The following is a 20,215-nucleotide window of genomic DNA, read 5'->3' on the forward strand; positions in this document are numbered from 1 at the left end:
ACAAAATAGAATTTTCCTAATTTAAGGAAGCAAATATCTGTTTATGAGACAATAATGAACTTTTTATGGGGCTTCTAATCAACTTGTTTTCATCTTATCCTAGTAGTAGTTAATTTCATGCCAGAGGGGCACATTTGGTGAAAGGCTTGTATTCTGGAGAGCCATAAAAGTAAAAGTTCAAGTATCCTTAGTTTTTATATAAACAAATTCATGCTAAAGTCCCAAACCACTTTTTTAGCCATCCATTTCTTAACATCAAATTAAGGAACTCGGGCAGCAATATCAGGTTCTGTATAAATTTTTCCTGGATAATGATTTGTATAGATTTGAATTTCATTACAAAGTTTGCAAGAGAAGACTGTTTTGTATACAACTACTAATGCAGTTTTTGTTCTTTTGAAGAAGTAAAATTTAGCTTTTCACATGTTGCAAGGAAATAAAAGGCAATAATTTGTTACAATTAAGGTTTAAATTTTACTGCACCAGTAACTTCAAATTAAAAGTGGATTAAGAGTTTAACTTATAAATGTACCTTTTCATTAGGAATCTGTACCATTCAATTTTATAAATTACGAAAAATCCTATTTTTTTTGGTGTGAAAAAATAAAATGCATTCTTCTAAAATATTTCTCTTATGCTTCACTAGGAAATCTTTTATTTAGACACTTCCTTGAGTAGTTTTAGTCAACCCTTATAGTGTTACTTAATTCCCACTCCATCATATTCTGGTTTGATTGTGAGGAAAGATTTTTTTGCTTTTTCCACAAAGGAAAAATTATTACTAGTAGGCAACCTCTTTTATAACACAAAGTGTCACCAAATCAAGAAGTTTTGTGAAAGATCATTGAAAAAAATGCTGATGATTAGAAGTTTGCCAACAGAAGCCTGAGTTAAGAGAGCATTAGGCAATTTCTCTGCCAGACAGAGCCGTCTTTCACTGCTCATTCACATGAGAGGCCTCCTAGATGCCAGCCACAGAAATAGCAAACCCACTACTACAAGTGGTTGTCTCTCAAGCTGTGAACTTCAGCCAAATAAGGTATGGGTAACTTGGTCATTATTCAGGAAATCGAACAGGACTCATTGCTACGGCAACTCTAGCCAGCAGCACTGCACAGTGGAACATCAGACAAGTACTGGATTCCCCCAGTATTTCTGCAGACAGCTTCAATGACAGCATGTATTCAATGTTTTTTCAAGTGTATTGGTGACAAATGACATCGTATTTAATGGTACCAAGAAATATAGGGCTTAAAATAGAACCAAACAAGAAAAATCCACTCACTTACTAAGATAAAATGACATTGCTGTTTTGAATTCTACTAAGACTAAGTCAAGAACAGGGGGAAATGCTGGCTATTTGAACAAGACCACGGAATACCTGGATTCAGTTCCCAGCTGCCTAACTCACTTTGCAAGGGCTTCTGTTCTGATGCCTGTCCTGGGAACCCTGACATTTTTCTCCTTGTTATAAACTCTCACAGTAGCTGAGACCAAAAGCCTCATTCAGAACTCAACTTTTAAAAGGGGAAAAAATGGGTAGGGGCATTTCAGATGAGTCAGGATCACATTTGAGACATATCTTAATGTATTCTAAGGACAGATATAATTTTTTAGGTTTGATATAAAAAAAAAGAAGGAAAACATGCACTACATGTAGAAACATTCTAAAATCTGGGATTACAAACAAACATCACTGTCAACATTTGAAAAGAGTGGTAACTTTAAAAAATATTACTTGAACAGTGATTCTGTCTGATTATTCCACTTTTTGTTTTGCTTTGTTTTTTCTTTGGAAAAAGTTGATTAATGTTAAATAGCCAGTCTAACATTCTGTACCTCTTCTTTTATGGTCAAAGAAGAAATATGTTGTAAATTTGTCTAAACAATTTTATTATTTCAGTCATAGTGATTTTCTGCACTTACTGGCAACTTATCATAGTCCATCAATCTTTCCCTCAGATATTTACAATGTAACACTAAAAAATGAGTAAGACTGGACAAGAAAACGATAAAAACAGCATCCACAAATAAAACTTTCGCATTTTCACATGGATCACAACCTAAAATGTGGTAAGCATTAGGAAGAGGGAGTATTTTTAACATCAAATAATCATAGGGGTCCAGAACACATTGTCTATTCAACTGGGCAATCATGGATTTTAATTTCTGTATTTTTATAGGGAGACTATTCCACAAGGGCATACCTTATAGCAACAATCAATCAATCCACCTCCATAAAAGTTATAGAACTGTAAATGATTGATGAAAGATGCTGAAGACCTTAGTTCTATTCAACATGCAGTAAGAACATGTGTAGAACAAGCCTTCTCTTACAGAACTAGCTAACCAGAAGCTGAATTTCAGCCCAACAGTTTCGCACCCTCCTTGCTTTCCTCAATACACCTGCAACATGGGACCATGCTACTGTGTCCCCATAAATAGCAAGGCACTGGGTTGAAATCCACAAGAAGAGGAATGATTACTATTGATTAGATCTTCCCTTTCACTAAAACAGAGGACCTGCTGCAGAAGGAACACATTGACAGCCCTTAGCTATGATGCTGGTCAAACCCATTCCCACCACAGACCCCATCCTTTCAGCAGAAAGCACCACCTTCTACTTCAATTGCCACATAATTTCCACTGTTAAAAATAGGGCAGGATCACCATCATACAAAAGCATAAAAGAAAGCAGGAACATACGATGGACACAGATATTGCTTCTTTTTCCCCTTTCCTTTCTTTGAAGACTTCTCTTTGGAATAGACTTCTTCAACCCATAAGGAGAATGAGATGAAAAGTAAAATTGCTAGTAAGAACTTCATCTTGAAGATTATGCTTCAGAGAAATCTTCAGTCTGTAGCAATAGAAAAGAAAGAGGTTTATGTTAGTAGGGCTGGAAATGGCAAAAGGAAACACATACCTGCAAAAAGTAAACAAATTTTTCATGGGGAATGGGCTTTTTGTTGTTCTTTGTTGTCCTGGTAGAAAGAATTTGTTCAGGTGTATCCCTGACATGGAACTGACTTAGGCAATGTCCAGAGAGTCAAGTAGCTTCCCAAAGTTAAGACTGACAGTGAGGAACAGATTTAAATGCAAGTTTGCTCCAGTGCGTTTAAGAAATGCGCTGTCCTTCAAAGATTGCCTAACCCAAAATACTCAGAAGCTTGGAAACAGGATTCCTCACCAGAAATGTCATACATCAACTGCATTAAATACAAAGTCAACCAGTCATGAAGCACGGTGAAGAACTGCAAGCTCTCTATGACCTTGCACATATGAACCAGCAACCATTTCAATGCTGGTTATGAGAAGGAGTATAAATATAATTTTATGTACAGAATTTAAACACAACTGTTTTGCATGAAGCATTTCCACTGCAGAGCCAGCACCAAAAGGGCCGTGCAAAGATGACTAAACACAACCTGCAATACTATGCTTTATTGCATTGTGCTCAGTTTAATATTTAAACTTCTGTGGGGCAAAAGCATGTACCCCAAAGGCCAGGAGCTGAGTTTGTGTTTAGCCAGAGCCAGCCCCACCTGCCCCTGGCCACAGCACTGCGGCACCCCAGGCATTTTCCATTTGTTTGCCATCCCACAGATAATTCCCAAGCATTTCCTTGGGCTAACGGAAATCTCGCAGATGCCTCAGAACCTGCTGCGTTTTTCACTTTTATTTATTTGGATTTTTCCCCCCCATTGTTTTTAAGGAGCTGTGCCTCTCTCTCTCTTCCCCCACCTCCGGGAGGCACCGGGATTCTTCAGCTCTCCCTTCCCCGGGAGCCGCAGCATCGCCACCCTCCCCCGGCCCGGCCGCTAAAGGTCGCGGGTCTGCCCCTGCCGCCACCGGCCCCTCGCCCGGCCTCGCGGCCCGAGGCCTCCCACCGGCACCGGGAAGGGAGCGGCCTCCGCGCCGCCGAGCGCTCCGCGGGGAGCGGGACGACGAGACGAGCGGGGCTCCCGTCGCGGCCCCGGCAGCACCCCCGGGCTGTGCCCCACCGCCCGCCGCCGCCGCCCCCACGGGCGCTGGCCGAGGTGCTGACGGGGCTCGGCGGTGCCGCCCGGCGGAACGGGGCCCTCGAGCAGGACCCTCCATCCCCCGCCCGCCCCAGCGGGGGCGCGGGCCCCGCCCGCACACGCGGCCCCGCCGCCGCCACAGCCGCGCCGCCCGCGCCCCGCGCTCACCGCCGGACGCTGCGATCCCCCCGCGCTCAGCGGCAGCGGCGGCGGCGGCCCGGGAGCGGGCGGGCCATGCCGCGGCCCGGCCGCAGCGACAGCGCGGCTCCTCCAGCGGCGCAGCGAGCCCCTACCTCCGGCGGTGCCTCCGCGGCCAGTGAGCATGTGCGGCGCCGCGGCGCTCCCCAGCGAGCGCGTCCCGGAGCCCGCCCACACAGGGCACGGCGCGGCGGGAGGGGGCAGCGGGGCCGACCTCCGCACCCCCGGGCCTCCCGCCGCTGGAGACGGGACAGCGGCGAGGCGGTGGTAGTAGAGAAGGGCGTGGCGGAGCGAAGCATCTCCTGGTCTCTGGCGGGAGGAGAATGCGTTCGATGGTGAGAGATACCTACTACAGTTGGCAGGAACAAGAGAATATTAGTGGAGAGGGGCTGAGTAGGATGAGGAAGAGGCAGTACAGTCTTGCACAGATTAGTAGAACGGTGGATCATGGGCCGAGGCCAATTTTATGAGGTTCAACAAGGCCAAGTGCTGGGTCCTGTACCTGGGTCACAAAAACCCTGTGCAGGGTTACAGGCTGGAGGCAGAGTGGCTCCAAAGCTGCCCAGTGGAAAAGGACCTGGGGACGCTGGTCAACAGCAGCTGAACATGAGCCAGCTGTGCCCAGGTGGCCAAGAAGGCCAATGGCATCCTGGCCTGTATCAGCAATGGTGTGGCCAGCAGCACCAGGGCAGTGACTGTCCCCCTGTGCTTGGCACTGGTGAGGCTGTACCTTGAATCCTGTGTTCAGTTTTGGGCCGCTCACTACAAGAAGGACATTGAGGTGCTGGAGTGAGTCCAGAGAAGGGCAACAAAGCTGGTGGAGGGTCTGGATAGTAAGTTCTATGAAGCTGAGAGAGGTGGGTGTGTTTAGCCTGGAGAAAAGGAGGCTCAGACAAGACTTTACTGCTCTCTACAACTAACTGAAAAGAGGTTGTATAAAGGTGAGGATCAGTCTCTTCTTCCAGCAGCCCCTTGAGAGGCCCAGGGAAGGGGCAGGAGGCAGCCCAGGACACCAGGGTGGGCAGGGAGAATTTGACAGCACACCTTTCACTCCCCACCACTGTATCTTGGCAAGAGCACAGATGCACCTACCAGGTCCAAGCTGATGTAGGGCCAAGGCATAGGCCCAGCTTCCTGGGATGAGGACCCCCTCCTTCACTCTTTTTTTTGTCCCACAAGCAGCCAGAGAGATAACCCTAGCATTGCTGATGCTCTCCAGATATGGCCATGAGAGTGGAAGTCATTCCTCTCTGGCCTCTGGATGCAGGTGATAGTAGGACATGGCTGAGTTGCCACATGCTCTGGCTTGGCATGTCACAGGATGAGCCCATGTGAGAACCTTCACATAACACACACTGAAAGCTAGCAAGGAAAGGAAAAGGTGTGCTGCCATCAGCATGTAGTGAGGACTACCTAGTTTAAGAGGGATTTAAAAAATTTCAGGGTGGTTGAACTCAGACATTAGTATGCACACTTTGTGCATGCAGCAGCACCTCTCCATCACTGCCAGCATTTTTCTACTAAAACCTCGCCCTCCCTCTCCCAAACGCCGAGGACAAGGCACATGGAACTGCTGTCCCACAGGGATGGGGATTCCTACCTTCAGAGACCCCTGCAGAAAAGCAGGTAGGTTGCAGACCCCATTTGAGGATTGATTGTTCCCCCCTCCGAGATAGTGCTGTAGAGCAGGACCACGGCACAGCCCTGCTTGGGGCTAGCTTATGTTAAAGCCAATGGAGCTTTAAAGTGGATGGGGTGGGGGGGGAAGGAAAGGCATGATTTGGTCAGAAAAGAGCATCCTATGCGACAGAGCTCCAGCACTAACACTTGCTGCATTTGTGGTCCCTGTGGCAGTAAAAAGAGAAGGTGGGATTTCCTCAATTTGAGGAACATCCATAGAGCAGCTGAGGCCAGGAGCTCATGATGAAAAGAGAGAAGGTGAAACCTGAGGGATGGTGGGAACTGCAGCTGAGGCTCAGGAAGCCAGACAGGGGGTAATGCAGCACCTAACAAACCCCAGGAACGGCCTGGGCCTCCCTCCAACACCCTGGTTTCATTCCCCTCCTGCAGCTGGGGGAGCAGCTATGGCTTCTCTCCTCAGTCCCCTCCTTGCTTCTCCACTCATTCCTTCTCCCCACATTCCTGAGCTGTCACAGTGAGATGTGAAGAAGCAGCTGGTTTTGAGCTGTTTCCAATGAGCTCCCTGCCCACAAATGTTAAGCTGAGCAGGCAGGTTGGGCTCCAGCTGTCTGGGGACAAAGGCAGCAGTATAGGAGGACCAGAACGGGCCCTCCACCTAAATTTTTTTTTGACTGCTGAGTATGGGAAGGTTAGACTCTGTCTTGGACTCCTAAGATGTTGCTGTATGTGCTACTGCATCCACCGTAGAGTGCCTGTAAGTCCCAACACAGCTGAACTCACAGGCAAGGTCTTTGTTTTCTAGGTACAAACCCACGGAATAAACTAGCAATTGCCACAGGTCATACTCTCCCCTGGAAATGTTTCCTCTCCAAACCAAAAACTTACCCAAGGAACAGATAAGGCTCTATGGCTCTATGCCACACTTGCCAGTAACCTTTCTTTCATGACTTTGTTCAAAGACAGTTTCTTTTTCCTGAGAAGAGCTTAGCAAAAGTATTTTTCTATCGCAGCCTCTTTGAAGCAACGCATGTTGTAACACCTCATGCTGGGGCAAGGCAGGGACCAGTCGTGGGCAGCAGCCCCTGGGGTCCCAGCCAGCTCCCCAGCCTCTGCCAGCCCAAAGCACCCACCACACCCCAAGGAATGCTCCTCCCCTCCCTTACCCTCTCCTCCCCTCCATCTCAGTTTTGCTGTCCTGTCCCACATGTGCTGGGGCTTGGCACCACTTCCAGGTCATCGTTCACCTGCAAGCTGGGGAGTGCCTGGAGGACAGGGGCAATTGCTTTGGCAGCTTCCCTGTGCCTGCCACAACATCAGGCACATGAGAGAATGGCAGCTCCTTCCGGGTTCCACTTTCAGCTGGGATGGCAATTCCCAGTGTTTCACTCTTCACAGCCTCCATCTCCTCAGCCAGGCAGGCTGCAGTTAAGCCACATGCCTGGGCTGGCTCTGGAGCAGAACTGCCCATGCAGAACTGAGACACCACAAGCCCCCATGCCGGCTTCCAGTTCCATATTCGTCCCTCACCCACACATGTGCAGAAGGGAACATGGCACCAGGAAGCAGATTGCAGTGGAGAAGGCCGATGATTAAATTCACAACTATTTTCTGTTAGGAAACTCCAACTTTTTCTTCCAACTGCAGCAAGCCTGACTGGGGCTTGCCCCCGTGCATTGGGACACACAGGAGAAGCTGGCACGTCTCAGAAGGTGCAGAGCCCCAGCCCTGCTGGCAGGGAAGATCCCAGGACCTGTTCTTGGGTGGTTAGTACCCCAAAGCTGTAAAACCCCCCTCAATTCACAACATTCCATGTGAGCTTCAGCAAAGGAATCACTCCTCCAACAGTCAGTCACAGCACATGCTGGGCTGCACAGTTGGTTGTTTTCTAATACCAAGAAACCACATTAAAAAAAACAAAAGTATATGTTGCAGCCCAAACCAGAACAGTTCCTGTTTCAACCCAACCTGACCAAGTCCCACAGAGGCTGTTCATCCTGAGATAGGCTCTCCCATGAAGAAAGGGGAATCAAAAGCAGGTCAGCCCCAACCTCCCATAGGCATGTTTCCTGGCAGGGGAATGCATGGACAAAATACATTTTAAAAAGAAAAAGGAGAGAGTTAGTTTTTCTCTTCTCCTTAAGCAAAAGAGTTTTTTGCAAGTGTTTTCAACTTTTGGCAACAACCAAAGTTAGATATTTTGGCTGGATACCCTCCACTTGCCACAGCAGTGACACCAGCTCTTTGTCCTGACTTGCTGTGAGCCTGATCTGCCTCTACCAGCTGCCCTGGCCTGGCTGCCCTTGTCCCACCATGGCCCCCATCCATTGCCAGCCAGACATGGTGGCACCATGGAGCAGGTTCTGGAGCCTCCACCCCACTGCTAAGGGCAATCTCTTCCATCAAAGCCCACAGGATGCTTTTCAGAAGCTTGGAAAGCCTGACCGACAGGGTGCTCATCCTCTGCCTTGACCTGTCAGGTTTCCACTGCTCCCAGGCAGAAGGATTTTTTCTTAATTGCTGCCTGCATTTCCTCATAATTTGTTTTATTCCCCATTGCTGGGGACACAGAGCTGCTGCCATTTATCTCCAGAAACATTTGATTTCATTTTTCACTTGCTCCCTCCATCCTTGCCACTTCTGTTCATTTGCCTTTTAAGCAGAGCTCTACCCAAACCTGCACTACATTACTTCTCATGACCCAGATGTTTTACTATTATTTCAGTTCTTCTAAAGTTAACGTGCTCCTAACCCTGTTAGCTTAGAGCACTTGCTACAGACTCAGGAAAACCAGGACTGGGGCAAATCCAATCCAGAAGGGAGTGAAGAAGAAAGCTTACTTTGGGCAGCAGGATCCATCTTGATCCATCGGGTATAGGCATTGGCAAGAGCTTCCTGATACAGGGCAATGCAGTGAAGATTCTATAGGAAAAGGCCTCTTCTGCCTCTCACACTATAGAAGCTGTCCAAGGTCACAGACAACTGCTTTCCTACCTGGCAGCATCGTCTTGGCAGGCCAGCAGGGACAGAATAATCACTCCACCCCCTCACTCCACACTTGCAAGAGGAAGCCAGAGCTGTCATTAATGCAAGACTCTGGAGGACAGCCTGCACACTGTTCAAATGTCCTATTGCAGTGCCAACTGAGCTGGCAATGCCCAAATGGGAAGAAATGGAGAAAACAGTTTCATGAGAGAGCCTTCTACCACCAAGCCAGCTGATCATGAGTAACGGTCCAGCTTCTGCTGATTGGTTTTGGTCACATTGGTTTGTATTTCAGAGATTCTATTGAAGAGGAGTGAATGATATCTAAGTTTTACTAGTAAATGAATGTATAGGGACAGACACACGTCTGTCTCAATATTCATTGTATTTCAGAGGGCAGAGGTAGACTTAACTATCTTTCCTCTGCTTGCAATTGCTGCCTTGTCCAGAGTTGGAACTATCTGACCATGTTAAATTGTCTAATTCAGGAGTAATTCCCATAAATTCCTGATCTTAGACAATATTCCCTAGAAAATAGTTGTGTAAACCAAATGCAAAATGTAACAAGACATTTCCTTGTGATCAGCCCAGGGACATTAATTGTGTCTTTAGTCTGCAGTAGTAGAACATGCATATCTGAAGGTCCAGCTCTGCTGTTCAATCACACAAAAGATACTTTGCAGCTGTATAAGAGAATTTCTTTGGGTTTATTGCTCTTTTAAGTCTCATTAAGGTATTGAATTTTGTGTAATAACACTGTATATATTTCAAATAGCTTGTTTCAAACTTCTGGGGTATTTTTTTCAAGTGATTGATACAGCATTTAAAATAATAACAATAACATTTTAAAAAAAAAGGCAGAGGACTCAGAGATTAGTCCTGTGTATTCTGTAAAGGCACCTGTCTTAAAATACAGATTAAGATAATGCTCCTGCAGAAGGAAGAAAAGTAGGACAACAAGCAGACTGGCCTGAGTGGTCACTAGACATCAGAAAAACCACCTAGGAAAAAGTGATTACAAGTTTTTTAGTCACAAAAATATATAATTCATAAAGCATCTACTTTTCTAGAGGAGGAATTATGACTGAAAACCAGAACTTCTAATGTCAAATAGCTGACCAAATTTTATTAGAGCCTTTACCAAGCTTTTTTCAGGAAAGCAAATATATATTTTTAAATTTCTGTTAACACAAGAACCCATGCATTGGCTTTCAGATTAATTCAGTTAAAAAGCCAGGGAGACAGAAGACCCAAATCAAATGAAAATCATATTTCCTTAGTTTCAATGCTCACCAAACTTGGGTTTTTTATACATTAATTTGATTTAATTCACACAATTAGAAAACACAATTTTAGAAAAGATTTCATATTCTGCAACCTTTGTAATTATAAAAAGGTTTTTTTCAATCACCTTGAATTCAATCATCTTGATGGCTATGGTGATCACCCCGAAGGTTTAGAGATTTACAGGGCACCTAAAAAAGACTGATTTCCAAAGGATGATAACTCTTTCTTCTTCCTTCCTTCTCTATTATTGTAAAAAGGGGTATACATCCTCAGGTCATTGTAGGAAATAGGGACAAAATAGGTATTTGGTATGAAAGGTTCCTCCCATCTGGCACAAAAACTGTGGAAGTAACCTGATTTTGTTTCTTTAAAATGAAGACTAATGATTTTCCTTTCATTTTGAGATACAGGAATTTGAAGCAGCAAACCCAGCAGCAAACAAAATAGCAAACAGATGAACCATCAGATGAAGAATATTATAGTCTGTCCTCCTTAATGTTCCAGTTCCCTCATCTCTCTCTCCTTTACAGATACTGAGTATGACAGATGATCCTTACAGGGTTGATCTGGCAAATCTGACTGGAAAATTCAGACTACTATGCCTTGGTGGAGGCTCTAAAATTAAGACTTTTGAGAGAGCTGCACACAGAGTGAAATGTCTCATTAAAATTAAATGAGAAAATTATTAGAAACCTGTGCCTCATCAAACATGTTAATGCTGGTAAGTATATATATATATATATATATATGTTAGGCTTTATGTATCTGATAGATACAGAGCTTCTCAAAACAGCAATGGCATACATTGATCATAATAGACATGACCATATTCATAATGCCTGTACTTCACAGGAAGCAGCCACATGTCTACTTGCTGTCATGGATTTATAGAAAATCAAGATCATACAAGATGCTGAAAACATGTTCCTTGCAGCCTTATGCATTTTATTGCTTACATTTACTATGTAGCTATGCCTTTGCTGACAGATCTCCACGTGCAAACCACTGTCAAGCTGTTTGTATGACCTCAAGATTTTTTGCCCTGTGCGGTGGTGCACACACCACTCCCCCAGCCCTGGCCACACTACAATCCCCGAAACACTCCCTAGGCCCCCGCCTTGAGGAGGTGCACCTGGAGCTTATCAGGAACACTGCTCCCAGGAACTAGTACTGTCTAATGACCACCTGGACTGTAACAAACAGCCGTGGAAACTTGTTTTTCTTGTCTGAACAACAACCCAAGTGGGATAATACTTTCATTATCAAATTTTCAAAGAAAGTTTCTGACCTGAATTGTGGCCCAGATGGAAGATTACTATGACTAAAGCCACTTCTCTTGTGACCCTAAAAACAGCAGCCCAAAGTGAGACCCTCTGAGCTCTCCCAGACCACAGCAGCTGTGACCAGTGACCTCCCTCTGCCTGGGACAGCTCTCAGAGCCAGTGAACTCTTGAGTTTGCTCTGTGCAGAGGATCACTGAACCATGACGATGGATCCTGGGCTCATACCCCAGCTCCCCGAGGTTCAACCCTGTGCCTGTTGAGAAGATGCAAAGGCATCTGAAATTATTACTTCATTGAACTCAAGGGTAATTTTTCACAAGTACCTTGTACAGACTCTGTCTGTGCATGCAAGTGTGAATATGCTGTAGCAAATTACTAGGAATGTTGCTCACCTAGATTCTTAAGTACTTTAGATTTGAAAGTAAGTTAGGCCTGTAGGTGAGTTACTGTTGTGCTATAGCAAATTCTATATGAATCCTTCGTTAAGTTGTTGATCCTAAGTTACAGATTAAGTGCTGTTAAATTTAAGTGCTGTTAAGGTTAATGGCTGTTGAGCTTTCAGGCACTAACTGTTGGTAAAGGTCAGGCTCAGTTTAGCATGAGGGTCTACTCTAAAACTTGTGACTCAACAGGAGGGTCTTCTGTATTCTTCTTTACCCTTACCCATTCCTATCCTTTTCCTGCCCAACCTCCTCCCCTAAACTTTAAAATTTTTAAAGACTTTAAACTCTTGTTGCACATTATAACACTCACAGTGTTAATAACTTTAAAAAAGTTTTGAACACAATTATATACCTATAATAGTGTTAAAAAAACAACTAAATGTCTCTTGAAAATTACAGAGGCTCATTTACTTCCTGTAAGATAATATTTTAGAAAGTTGAGATTGTCACACCAGTTTTGTGAGAAAAAAAAATTAAATAAAAAGATACCTATTTGTCTGCATCCACATTTAACTCATATGCTCTCATTTAACCTCTATGTCTCAATCAAATGGTGTAATTAATTGGCTGAACACATTTAGTGCCACTGTGGATTCTTTTGTGGATTATACTGTCATTGAGGAATTGAGATACAAGTCAGTGGTGAAAAGGATTAGCCTGTCAGCTTCAAAGTTCTTAAAGGCAGTGTTTGTTCATGCATAAATGGTAGATGTAAATGACTAGTGAAGAGTTAATGCATGATTAGTAATTCTTATCAACATGCTACAGGCATGAACTGTATGCCTCATGAATAACTACGCCACAACTATATCTATACAAATTGATAAAGAATATAGCTTGACCTTGAAAAGAATCAGGAAGACAGTTATTATTGAGATGTCATTCAATAACACCTTCTATACTTTCTGCCACATAAACACTTTCTAAAGGCACTTATTGCATGCAAAGTGCTATACAAAATTAAGTACCTGTCTTTATTTCCTCTACTTACATAATAAAAAGAAGAGACAGGTGCCTTGTTGGACACATGGCAATTCCATCTGATAAGAGTTTTAAGCACGATTCAGTATTTCTCCTGGCTGACTATTTTGGAAAGGTATCTAGATGTTCCTGAGGACAAAAGCGAGGACAGCATGCAATATCACATTCAGATTTCCTTTTTGCCCACCATAGCATATGTATTCTACCTAAATCACACTGCTGATGTGCTTTACTGTAGTAGTTGCTCTTTACTTAAATTCTTCTTGATTTGCACTCAGTCTGAACAGCTGTCAGCTACCTGCTAGACATATGGTGCCAAAGGCCCGTAGGGCAAATTTCTTACAACCCACAAGATGCTCAGTTGCAGTCTTTGGAACACTTTTAGCATGCTGGCATGGTGTTATAATGAATTGCACCTATCCCAGGCTCCAATTCCAAACTGGACATGAGCCCCAAAACTGCTACCTAAAGAAAACAGATTCTTTCTACCTTTAAGAGACCTATTTCAGCAGAATCTCACTCTAAGGGCTTAGTTTGATTCTTAGTCTAAAAAATTGATATTCTCTATATTTGTGCTGACATATATGTCTGAACTTTAGAATCTGTCCCCTCATCCAGATTTAGCAATTCAGAAAAGGGACACTACCATAGTAATTGAGAGAATGTCTGGGTTTTCACACCAGTGTGAAGGATCCATGCATGTTAAAGGATCTGCCTTAGGAGATCCTAAAAGGCACTCTTAAATTTACCGTGGAATTAAAGCTCTGCTATTTTCTTTCAGAAAATGAGGAGAACTAGCAATGCCTGCCTGCTGATTGTTTGGGTAAGGAGTGAAATGAGGACTGTGAAATGTAGTAGAACCATTACCTGTACAGCAGTGGAAGTCCTGGAGAATGAATGAACTCAAAAAGAAGGACAGGTGCCTGAGGCACCAACGTAGGTATGTGACACACTATTTAAGGAGATATTTTTTGAGAATAGGAATGTTGGACAAAATCAGGCGTTGGAACAATAACTGTTATATGAACCCTCTTAGCTGAGCATACTTCTCAGAGGCTTGAATACAATTAAGCACAGAAGAAAGGCCATGTCCTTCTGGTTTGAAAAACACACTTCAGAGTAATAATAATTATATACTTGGTGCCTAGTTATTACACTTCATGGTTTCTCAGAAATTATCATAGCAACTAATAATTTCCAAAGTAGAAACTTCCAAAAATATGCTACCCAGAAATCCCTGTAGAAATATCCCATTCATCCAAAAAGGACAGTTTGTTATGGAAACAAGTATTTTACACATTATGCCTGAAATGTACAGGGTAAATTACATACCTTACATCAATATTAAAAGTCTAGCAGTTCAAGAAACTTCAAGAAACTGTGCTGAACTGCTTATTTTTTTTATTTAAATGTCTAACTGTAAACAGAGATGCAAGAGGTTTTAGTATGGGTGGTCATTTGATATTAAAGAACATAGTGACCTCTTAATGCATCCTTAACATAATTTTCTCTCATCTAAGACATTATCCTTCCTGTCTTGAGGTAAGAGAGACTTATACATGCTAGTGGATCTGACATCAGTGTTGCTGAAGAGAACTATTTTTTATGCTAGAAAAAATACATTCTTATTTCCAGATTGCATCTGATTACTGTTACATTTTTGCCTTTGCATAGGTTCACTGTTATATCAACTCAGGCCAGTCAGCAGAGCCATTCCCTTTAGTGTAATTATTCACATCCTTAAGTGTGTGTTGAAATGATTTTTTTGATTAATGATCTGTATTTTATGTTAGCACTTATCTTGAACATAGCAGTTAAAATCATAGATCCTGCAGTGACTCTCAATGCCAGACTAAATGAAAATATCCAGTTCTGAGCACCTAAAAGATTAGGACTGCGGTTTTTCTGCCCAGACAGATATATTTTGTCAATGTACCATTCAGTTTTGCTGTATGCAGAATGAATTCAGTAGTGTTCATACAAAGACCATGCAGTCATTAAATATTTGATGAAGATTATCAAATGACTTCATAAAAGCAGCCATGCTACTTCAGACCACTGGGCCCCATAAAACAACATTTTGTCTGCACTGATGGCCACAGGCAGGTGCCTAGGGAAGAGTATGGACAGGACAAGCAGATGTTACTTTTTACCCAAATATCTTTCTAAATTCCAACTGTTTTCAACTCAGGGGATTTCTTAATACCATTGTGAAAGTACATAGACCTTAGTATATTAGAACAAGGGGCACTGCTGCCCTGCCACTCCAAGATTAGGGATAGAATACGGGGAAGCTTGGGTGCAGAGAGGAACTGTCAGACTGCAGAGAAAGTCTGAGACTGGCTGTTGCAACTGTCCAGTCTAGCATTATGGCTCTGCTCCAAGAAATAAATTCCCACAGGGCAGAAAAACTGGGTAGATAATAGCCAGAAATCCCATGGGATTCCCCAATGTCTTTATGGCACTGTTTTCTTCTGATTAGCAGTACATGTCCAGAAGTACTTGCCCCAGTTTTTCAATTTTTTCCCTATTTTTCTTGTTTCATAACCTAAACTCAACTCAGATTCACAAATAGAAGTGATTTTCAATCCTTATTCTGATCCTACCCTCCTTCTCCTGTGGTCTGCCCAGTAAGTTTGTGAAGAAAGATCTTAGGTTAGCATGCCAACATCTGGATCCAAACATGCAGACTTCCAGTGAGACAGACCAGACAGTAACTATTCTGCTTTCCAGTGACTAGGAGAATGAAACTCTGAATCTGCCCTGAGCACATCTCAGAGAGGAGCCTCTAGAAGCTGTTTTCCATCTCATTAGAGTCCCTTGCTGCTGGATGTGCAGCTCACCAGCAAAAGGCCACAGAATCTGCTGAGACCACACTTACGAAGGACCTGGTCAATCTCTTCATGACTGGCATGTGAACCAAAAGCTGAGACCAAGTCATGGGATCATATACCAACATAATGAACCAGTAAAGATGTCAGCAAACTGGACAGTGACTTTAGGGACAGCCACTGTAGTCGCTATATATAGCTGGTAGCAGCAAGGATAGCAGAAGTGTATCTCTAATGGGTTTTACAACATTTATAACATTAATGTTCACCAGTACCCAGGGAGGCCTCTTTTCTGATGGCTCATCTCATCTAGCTCCTTACAGCCAGTGAGAATCTGGAGGGTCTTAATTACTGACATTATTTACTGGTTACTTAATGGCCTAGATACTGAGGGTGATGTTTTCTGATGGAAAGGTGATAGTATAAATAAAATACATCTGAGGCAGATAGTCTCAAAATCACACAAGGAATAAATACTATCAGTGCTGCAGTTGCACTCCTCAGCTATGAAACTCAGGAAAAATAGATTACAAGAGACATTTTGCTGCCATTCAGCCTCCTTTTGAATGTTTTGCCATGCTGCAGTGGTATGCTACAGTATGGTGTGATGCAAACACAGCATCTTGCTGTCCAGAGCAGTTTCATGCCTTTCCATCTATAGATCTCAGGCACATACCCCAAGCTGTCTGACCTCAGATTGCTTGGACCTTGTCTACCACACAAGCTGTCCTTGCTTTACTCTCTGCTTCAGTCACTATGATCTCACTATATTCCTCTCTCTATTCCTATTATGGAGTTTCCAGTCCAGCCTCTCAGCACCCGCTCTAATCTAATCTTAATGACTACTGTCAGCCTATCCAATCCCACTCTCTGAGTCTTGCTTGAGGGCCTGAACACTAATGCAGAGCATGTGGGAGATATCAGGGCTCTCTCACCCATTGCCAGCATGGGGGACTCAGTTCCAAACTGCCTGGGTGGGCTCATCAGTGAAGCCTCGACTGGAATTAAGGACCTCTAGATAAAACACTTTTAGACAACAGGCATAAAGGAGATGAGTTACACTGCTTAAGTTAGATGTTTAGGCTGGCAGTCACAAACTAGGAAGGTTGAATGGTGATTGAACAGCACTGGGCATTAGAAACACTGCCTAGGGGAGAGGGAACAAACTGTGGTGTTATATTGAGGTAGGAGCTGATGGTAAGGAGGTTGAATTAGCACTAATAAGGTTCAAACTAGACCACATTTCCTTGTTTGCTTATGCTGAGATAGACAACACAGCCCAACCTTACTAAAGTCAAATGATTTCACTCCTGCGTTATTCACTTACAGTGCAGGCCAGTGCGCTGTCAGCGAATGGTTGCCTCGGTGTGTTTTGACAAGCCCATATTGTATGCTTCTTAGCACCTCATCTTTTAGGTGTACACAATTTGATGAAACAAATATGGTATGCCCTTTCCCTTTCTAGAATTTCACATTCCTCTTTTGCTCTCTTGGCATGATAGTTGAATAGAATTGAACCAGCATCAGGTTCACAGTTCCAGCAGTGTCTTGTTTCCTGTCTTTAAATATGTGGCTAACTTCACAAATACTATTAATCAGATTAATAGCAATTCTCTGAATTTTCAGATCAGTAGCTAGGTTAGTCACTCCAAAAATGAAGTGACTTCCTTTTTTTATGGTCTTATTAAAATTACTTCAAGTACTGTACCCTTTGCATAAAATGGATATAAGGGTGCTTATATCCAGTAACAATAACTCTGCTGTTTATTTTATTAAATATATCAAAATTAACTGAACAGTTCCCTTTAATAAGTACCTTGGCTTGGAGCTTTGCAGAGATATAGATCACAGCAAAACATAGAAATCTTGAGATGATCACTGTGATTTGCTAAGAATGAAAAAGATGTAACTGATATTACTCTATGCAACACGTTATCATTATCTCTGAAATGCTCCAGTGAATTTTTTCAACAAACCAAACAAAAAAAGAGACCTGATGACTTCTTCAAAAGCATGGACAGCCCTTGCTCAGCCACAGTTAATAAAAAAAAAATCCCTTTTAGTACATGTATTTTTGTACATGTGAACCAGGACTTCATGCTCTAGTTATGGAATATTTTTGTCAGTATAGATTAAAGGATTTTTAAATTGTTTTTCTTGTCTTTCAAAACAACTTTGTTGCCAGTCAGCTATTTACAGTACAAGTTCAGAGCAAGAGTTTTGTTATTAAAATGGTGGGAAATAAACAAATGCAAACATTAAAGTGTAAAGAAATGTAACCAAAACCTTTTATTAGCTTAGCCAGAAAAAAGGTCACATAAAGAAATCTTAATTTAAAAAATGTATTTTTTCTGTAAAACTAGACACTGATGTTTACTGATGATTCAGTCCAAATACGAGTTGCATGTGCAATTTGATTGACAAAACACCTCGCCCACACCTCGGCCTGCTCTGACCACAAGTCAATTGTGTGGAAGGAGATCCAGCCATCCAAAGCAGCCCCAACTCTGTCCACCCAGGCATCTCCCATCCAGATCTGCTGGGAAACAGTGCTGCTGGTCACTGATGTTTAGCAAGAGATGATTGCTAGCTCTGCTAGTACTGCTTTCTTCCTCTGTCAAAGGGGAAAGCCACACAAAGCTAAGCTGTTTGACTTTGCCTTGGGACAGAGTTGCAATCCTCATATATCCCAGCAGTGGTTTCAGCTCAGAAGTGAGGTCAGGTTTTGTCATTTCCTGAATGAACTCAAACCCTGCCTGGGATCTGATTTAGACAGTAAGGAAAAAAGAAAAAAAAACCAAACCAACAAAAAATCAACTATGGGGTGTAGGGGGAGGGAGAAGGGAGCACATAAAAGGAAAAAAGGAGAAAAAAGAAAAAATGGAAACAAAGGGGAAAGGGGCAAAGGAAAAAAAATCAGTCTTCCCAGACCAGACCCTGGAATATAAATGGAGCCCCTATACATGCCCTTTTTCCCTTGACTTGATAACTGAGGCTATCCACATCGATGGGGAGAGAGTCTCCCCAGTCCTGTCTGTTTGTTTGTTTGTTTTCTGAGATGAGCTAGCAGGGAAATTCCTATTAGTATTTTCTTTACTAAATCTCCCCAGGACTTCCATGAGATTCACCTTGTTTTCACTGCCTTGGTGAGCATTAAGTCTTCAAAAGCTATTACTGTCAGTGTGTCATAAGAACAGCATCTTGCTGGAGAAAAAACTTTAAGTCTTACCTTTCCCATAATACATCTGTCCATAGATTCTTGCTCTCCTTAAGAAGCTCAGGAATTTCCTTGGTTCTGACCAAGTATAGATCTCCATTCATGGGTATGAACCAGGCTGTGATTTGGGCTTCACTCTTAGGCTGCTGCAAATTGAAGACATTCTTTAGATGTGTGGTTCCTGACTGGTGGCTGAAGTGAAAATCCTATTTTAAAGGACACTAAGGTGTTGCACTGACATTACTAAGTGGCACAGATATGTTGTATTTCTGTATGGTCTTAGGACTGTGTATGTCTTTTTCCAAAAAATTATATTTGTGCAAATGTCTGTCTGTAGGCACGCACTGCACACGCATGAAGAGGTAATGCTGCAAGTGAGGTGAGCCAAGGGCACTCTGATAAGTGGCTTCAACCTTGGTTCCACCAGGGGAAAAGCCATTTCCCAGCACGGCAGTCACACACTCTGGCACATCCTGCAAGACTCTAATTGTAAGTGCAAGGCATATTCGACCCCTCTGGTACTCTAAATAACAAATGTGCAGCTATTCTTCCCCCAGAGCAAAACAGTCATTTTGAGTTAACTTCACATTAGCCATTTAGTGTCAGTAAAAGAAAATACCAGCTCTTTATCTGTTTCCCCCAAGACTGTGGGATATAAGTAACCTATTAGCATCCAGCCAGAATGGGTTTATGAAAGGCAGGTCCTGCTTGACCAGCCTGATCTCATTCTCTGACAAAGTGACCCACTTGGTGGATGAGAGAAAGGGTCTGAATGTTGCTGACCTGGAATTCAGTAAAGCCTTTGACACTGTTTCCCACAGCATTCTCCTGGAGAATCTCGCTGCTCACAGCTTGGACGGGTGCATGGTTCTCTGGGTAAAAAACTGGCTGGATTGGCTGAACCCAGAGAGTGGTGATGAATGGAGCTCCATCCAGCTGGCAGCTGGTTACCAGTGGTGTTCTCCAGGGCTCAGTATTGGGGCCAGCCCAGTTTAATATCTTTATCAATGACCTGGACGAGGGGATCGAGTGCACCCTCAGTCAGTTCACAGATGACACTAAGCTGGGTGTGAGTGTTGATCTGCTGTAAGGTGGGAAGGATATACAGAGGGATATGGACAAGCTGGCTCATGGGCCGATTTTATGAGATTCAACAAGGTCAACTTCTGGATCCTGCACCTGGGTCACAACAACCCTGTGCAGGGCTACAGAATGGGAGCAGAGTGTCTGGAAAGCTGCCCAAAAGACTCTGGGGCTGCTGGTCAACATCCAGCTGAACATGAGCCAACGAGTGCCCAGGTGGCCAAGAAGGCCAATGGCATCCTGGCTT

At 43.4% G+C, this 20,215-nt stretch overlaps 1 protein-coding gene and 1 long non-coding RNA gene across 6 annotated transcripts in view; one reads left to right on the forward strand and one right to left on the reverse strand.

Moving 5' to 3' along the window:
• Window positions 1–4,404, reverse strand: part of GLRB (glycine receptor beta) — a 50,914-nt gene extending 46,510 nt beyond the window's left edge. For 2 of the 4 annotated variants that reach the window (XM_039551017.1, XM_039551018.1), the window contains exons 1-2: window positions 4,191–4,293; window positions 2,707–2,860 (exon numbers count right to left, since the gene is read on the reverse strand). In XM_039551017.1, coding sequence (XP_039406951.1) covers window positions 2,707–2,828 — 122 coding nt within the window. In that variant the 5' untranslated portion in view covers window positions 2,829–2,860; window positions 4,191–4,293. Of the gene's footprint in view, window positions 1–2,706; window positions 2,861–4,190; window positions 4,294–4,315 lie in introns of those variants that run through there. The other 2 variants (XM_039551015.1, XM_039551016.1) reach the window with 2 other exon arrangements.
• Window positions 4,405–4,468: 64 nt separating this feature from the next.
• The window catches only part of LOC104697183, a 33,920-nt gene continuing 18,173 nt past the window's right edge, over window positions 4,469–20,215 (forward strand). The window contains exons 1-3 of one of the 2 annotated variants that reach the window (XR_753131.4): window positions 4,469–4,555; window positions 10,661–10,851; window positions 13,619–13,777. This is a non-coding gene — a long non-coding RNA (uncharacterized LOC104697183). Of the gene's footprint in view, window positions 4,556–4,984; window positions 5,847–10,660; window positions 10,852–13,618; window positions 13,778–20,215 lie in introns of those variants that run through there. The other variant, XR_005601764.1, reaches the window with a different exon arrangement.

This window comes from Corvus cornix, chromosome 4 (assembly GCF_000738735.6).
Source record: "Corvus cornix cornix isolate S_Up_H32 chromosome 4, ASM73873v5, whole genome shotgun sequence".
Lineage (NCBI taxonomy): Eukaryota > Metazoa > Chordata > Aves > Passeriformes > Corvidae > Corvus > Corvus cornix.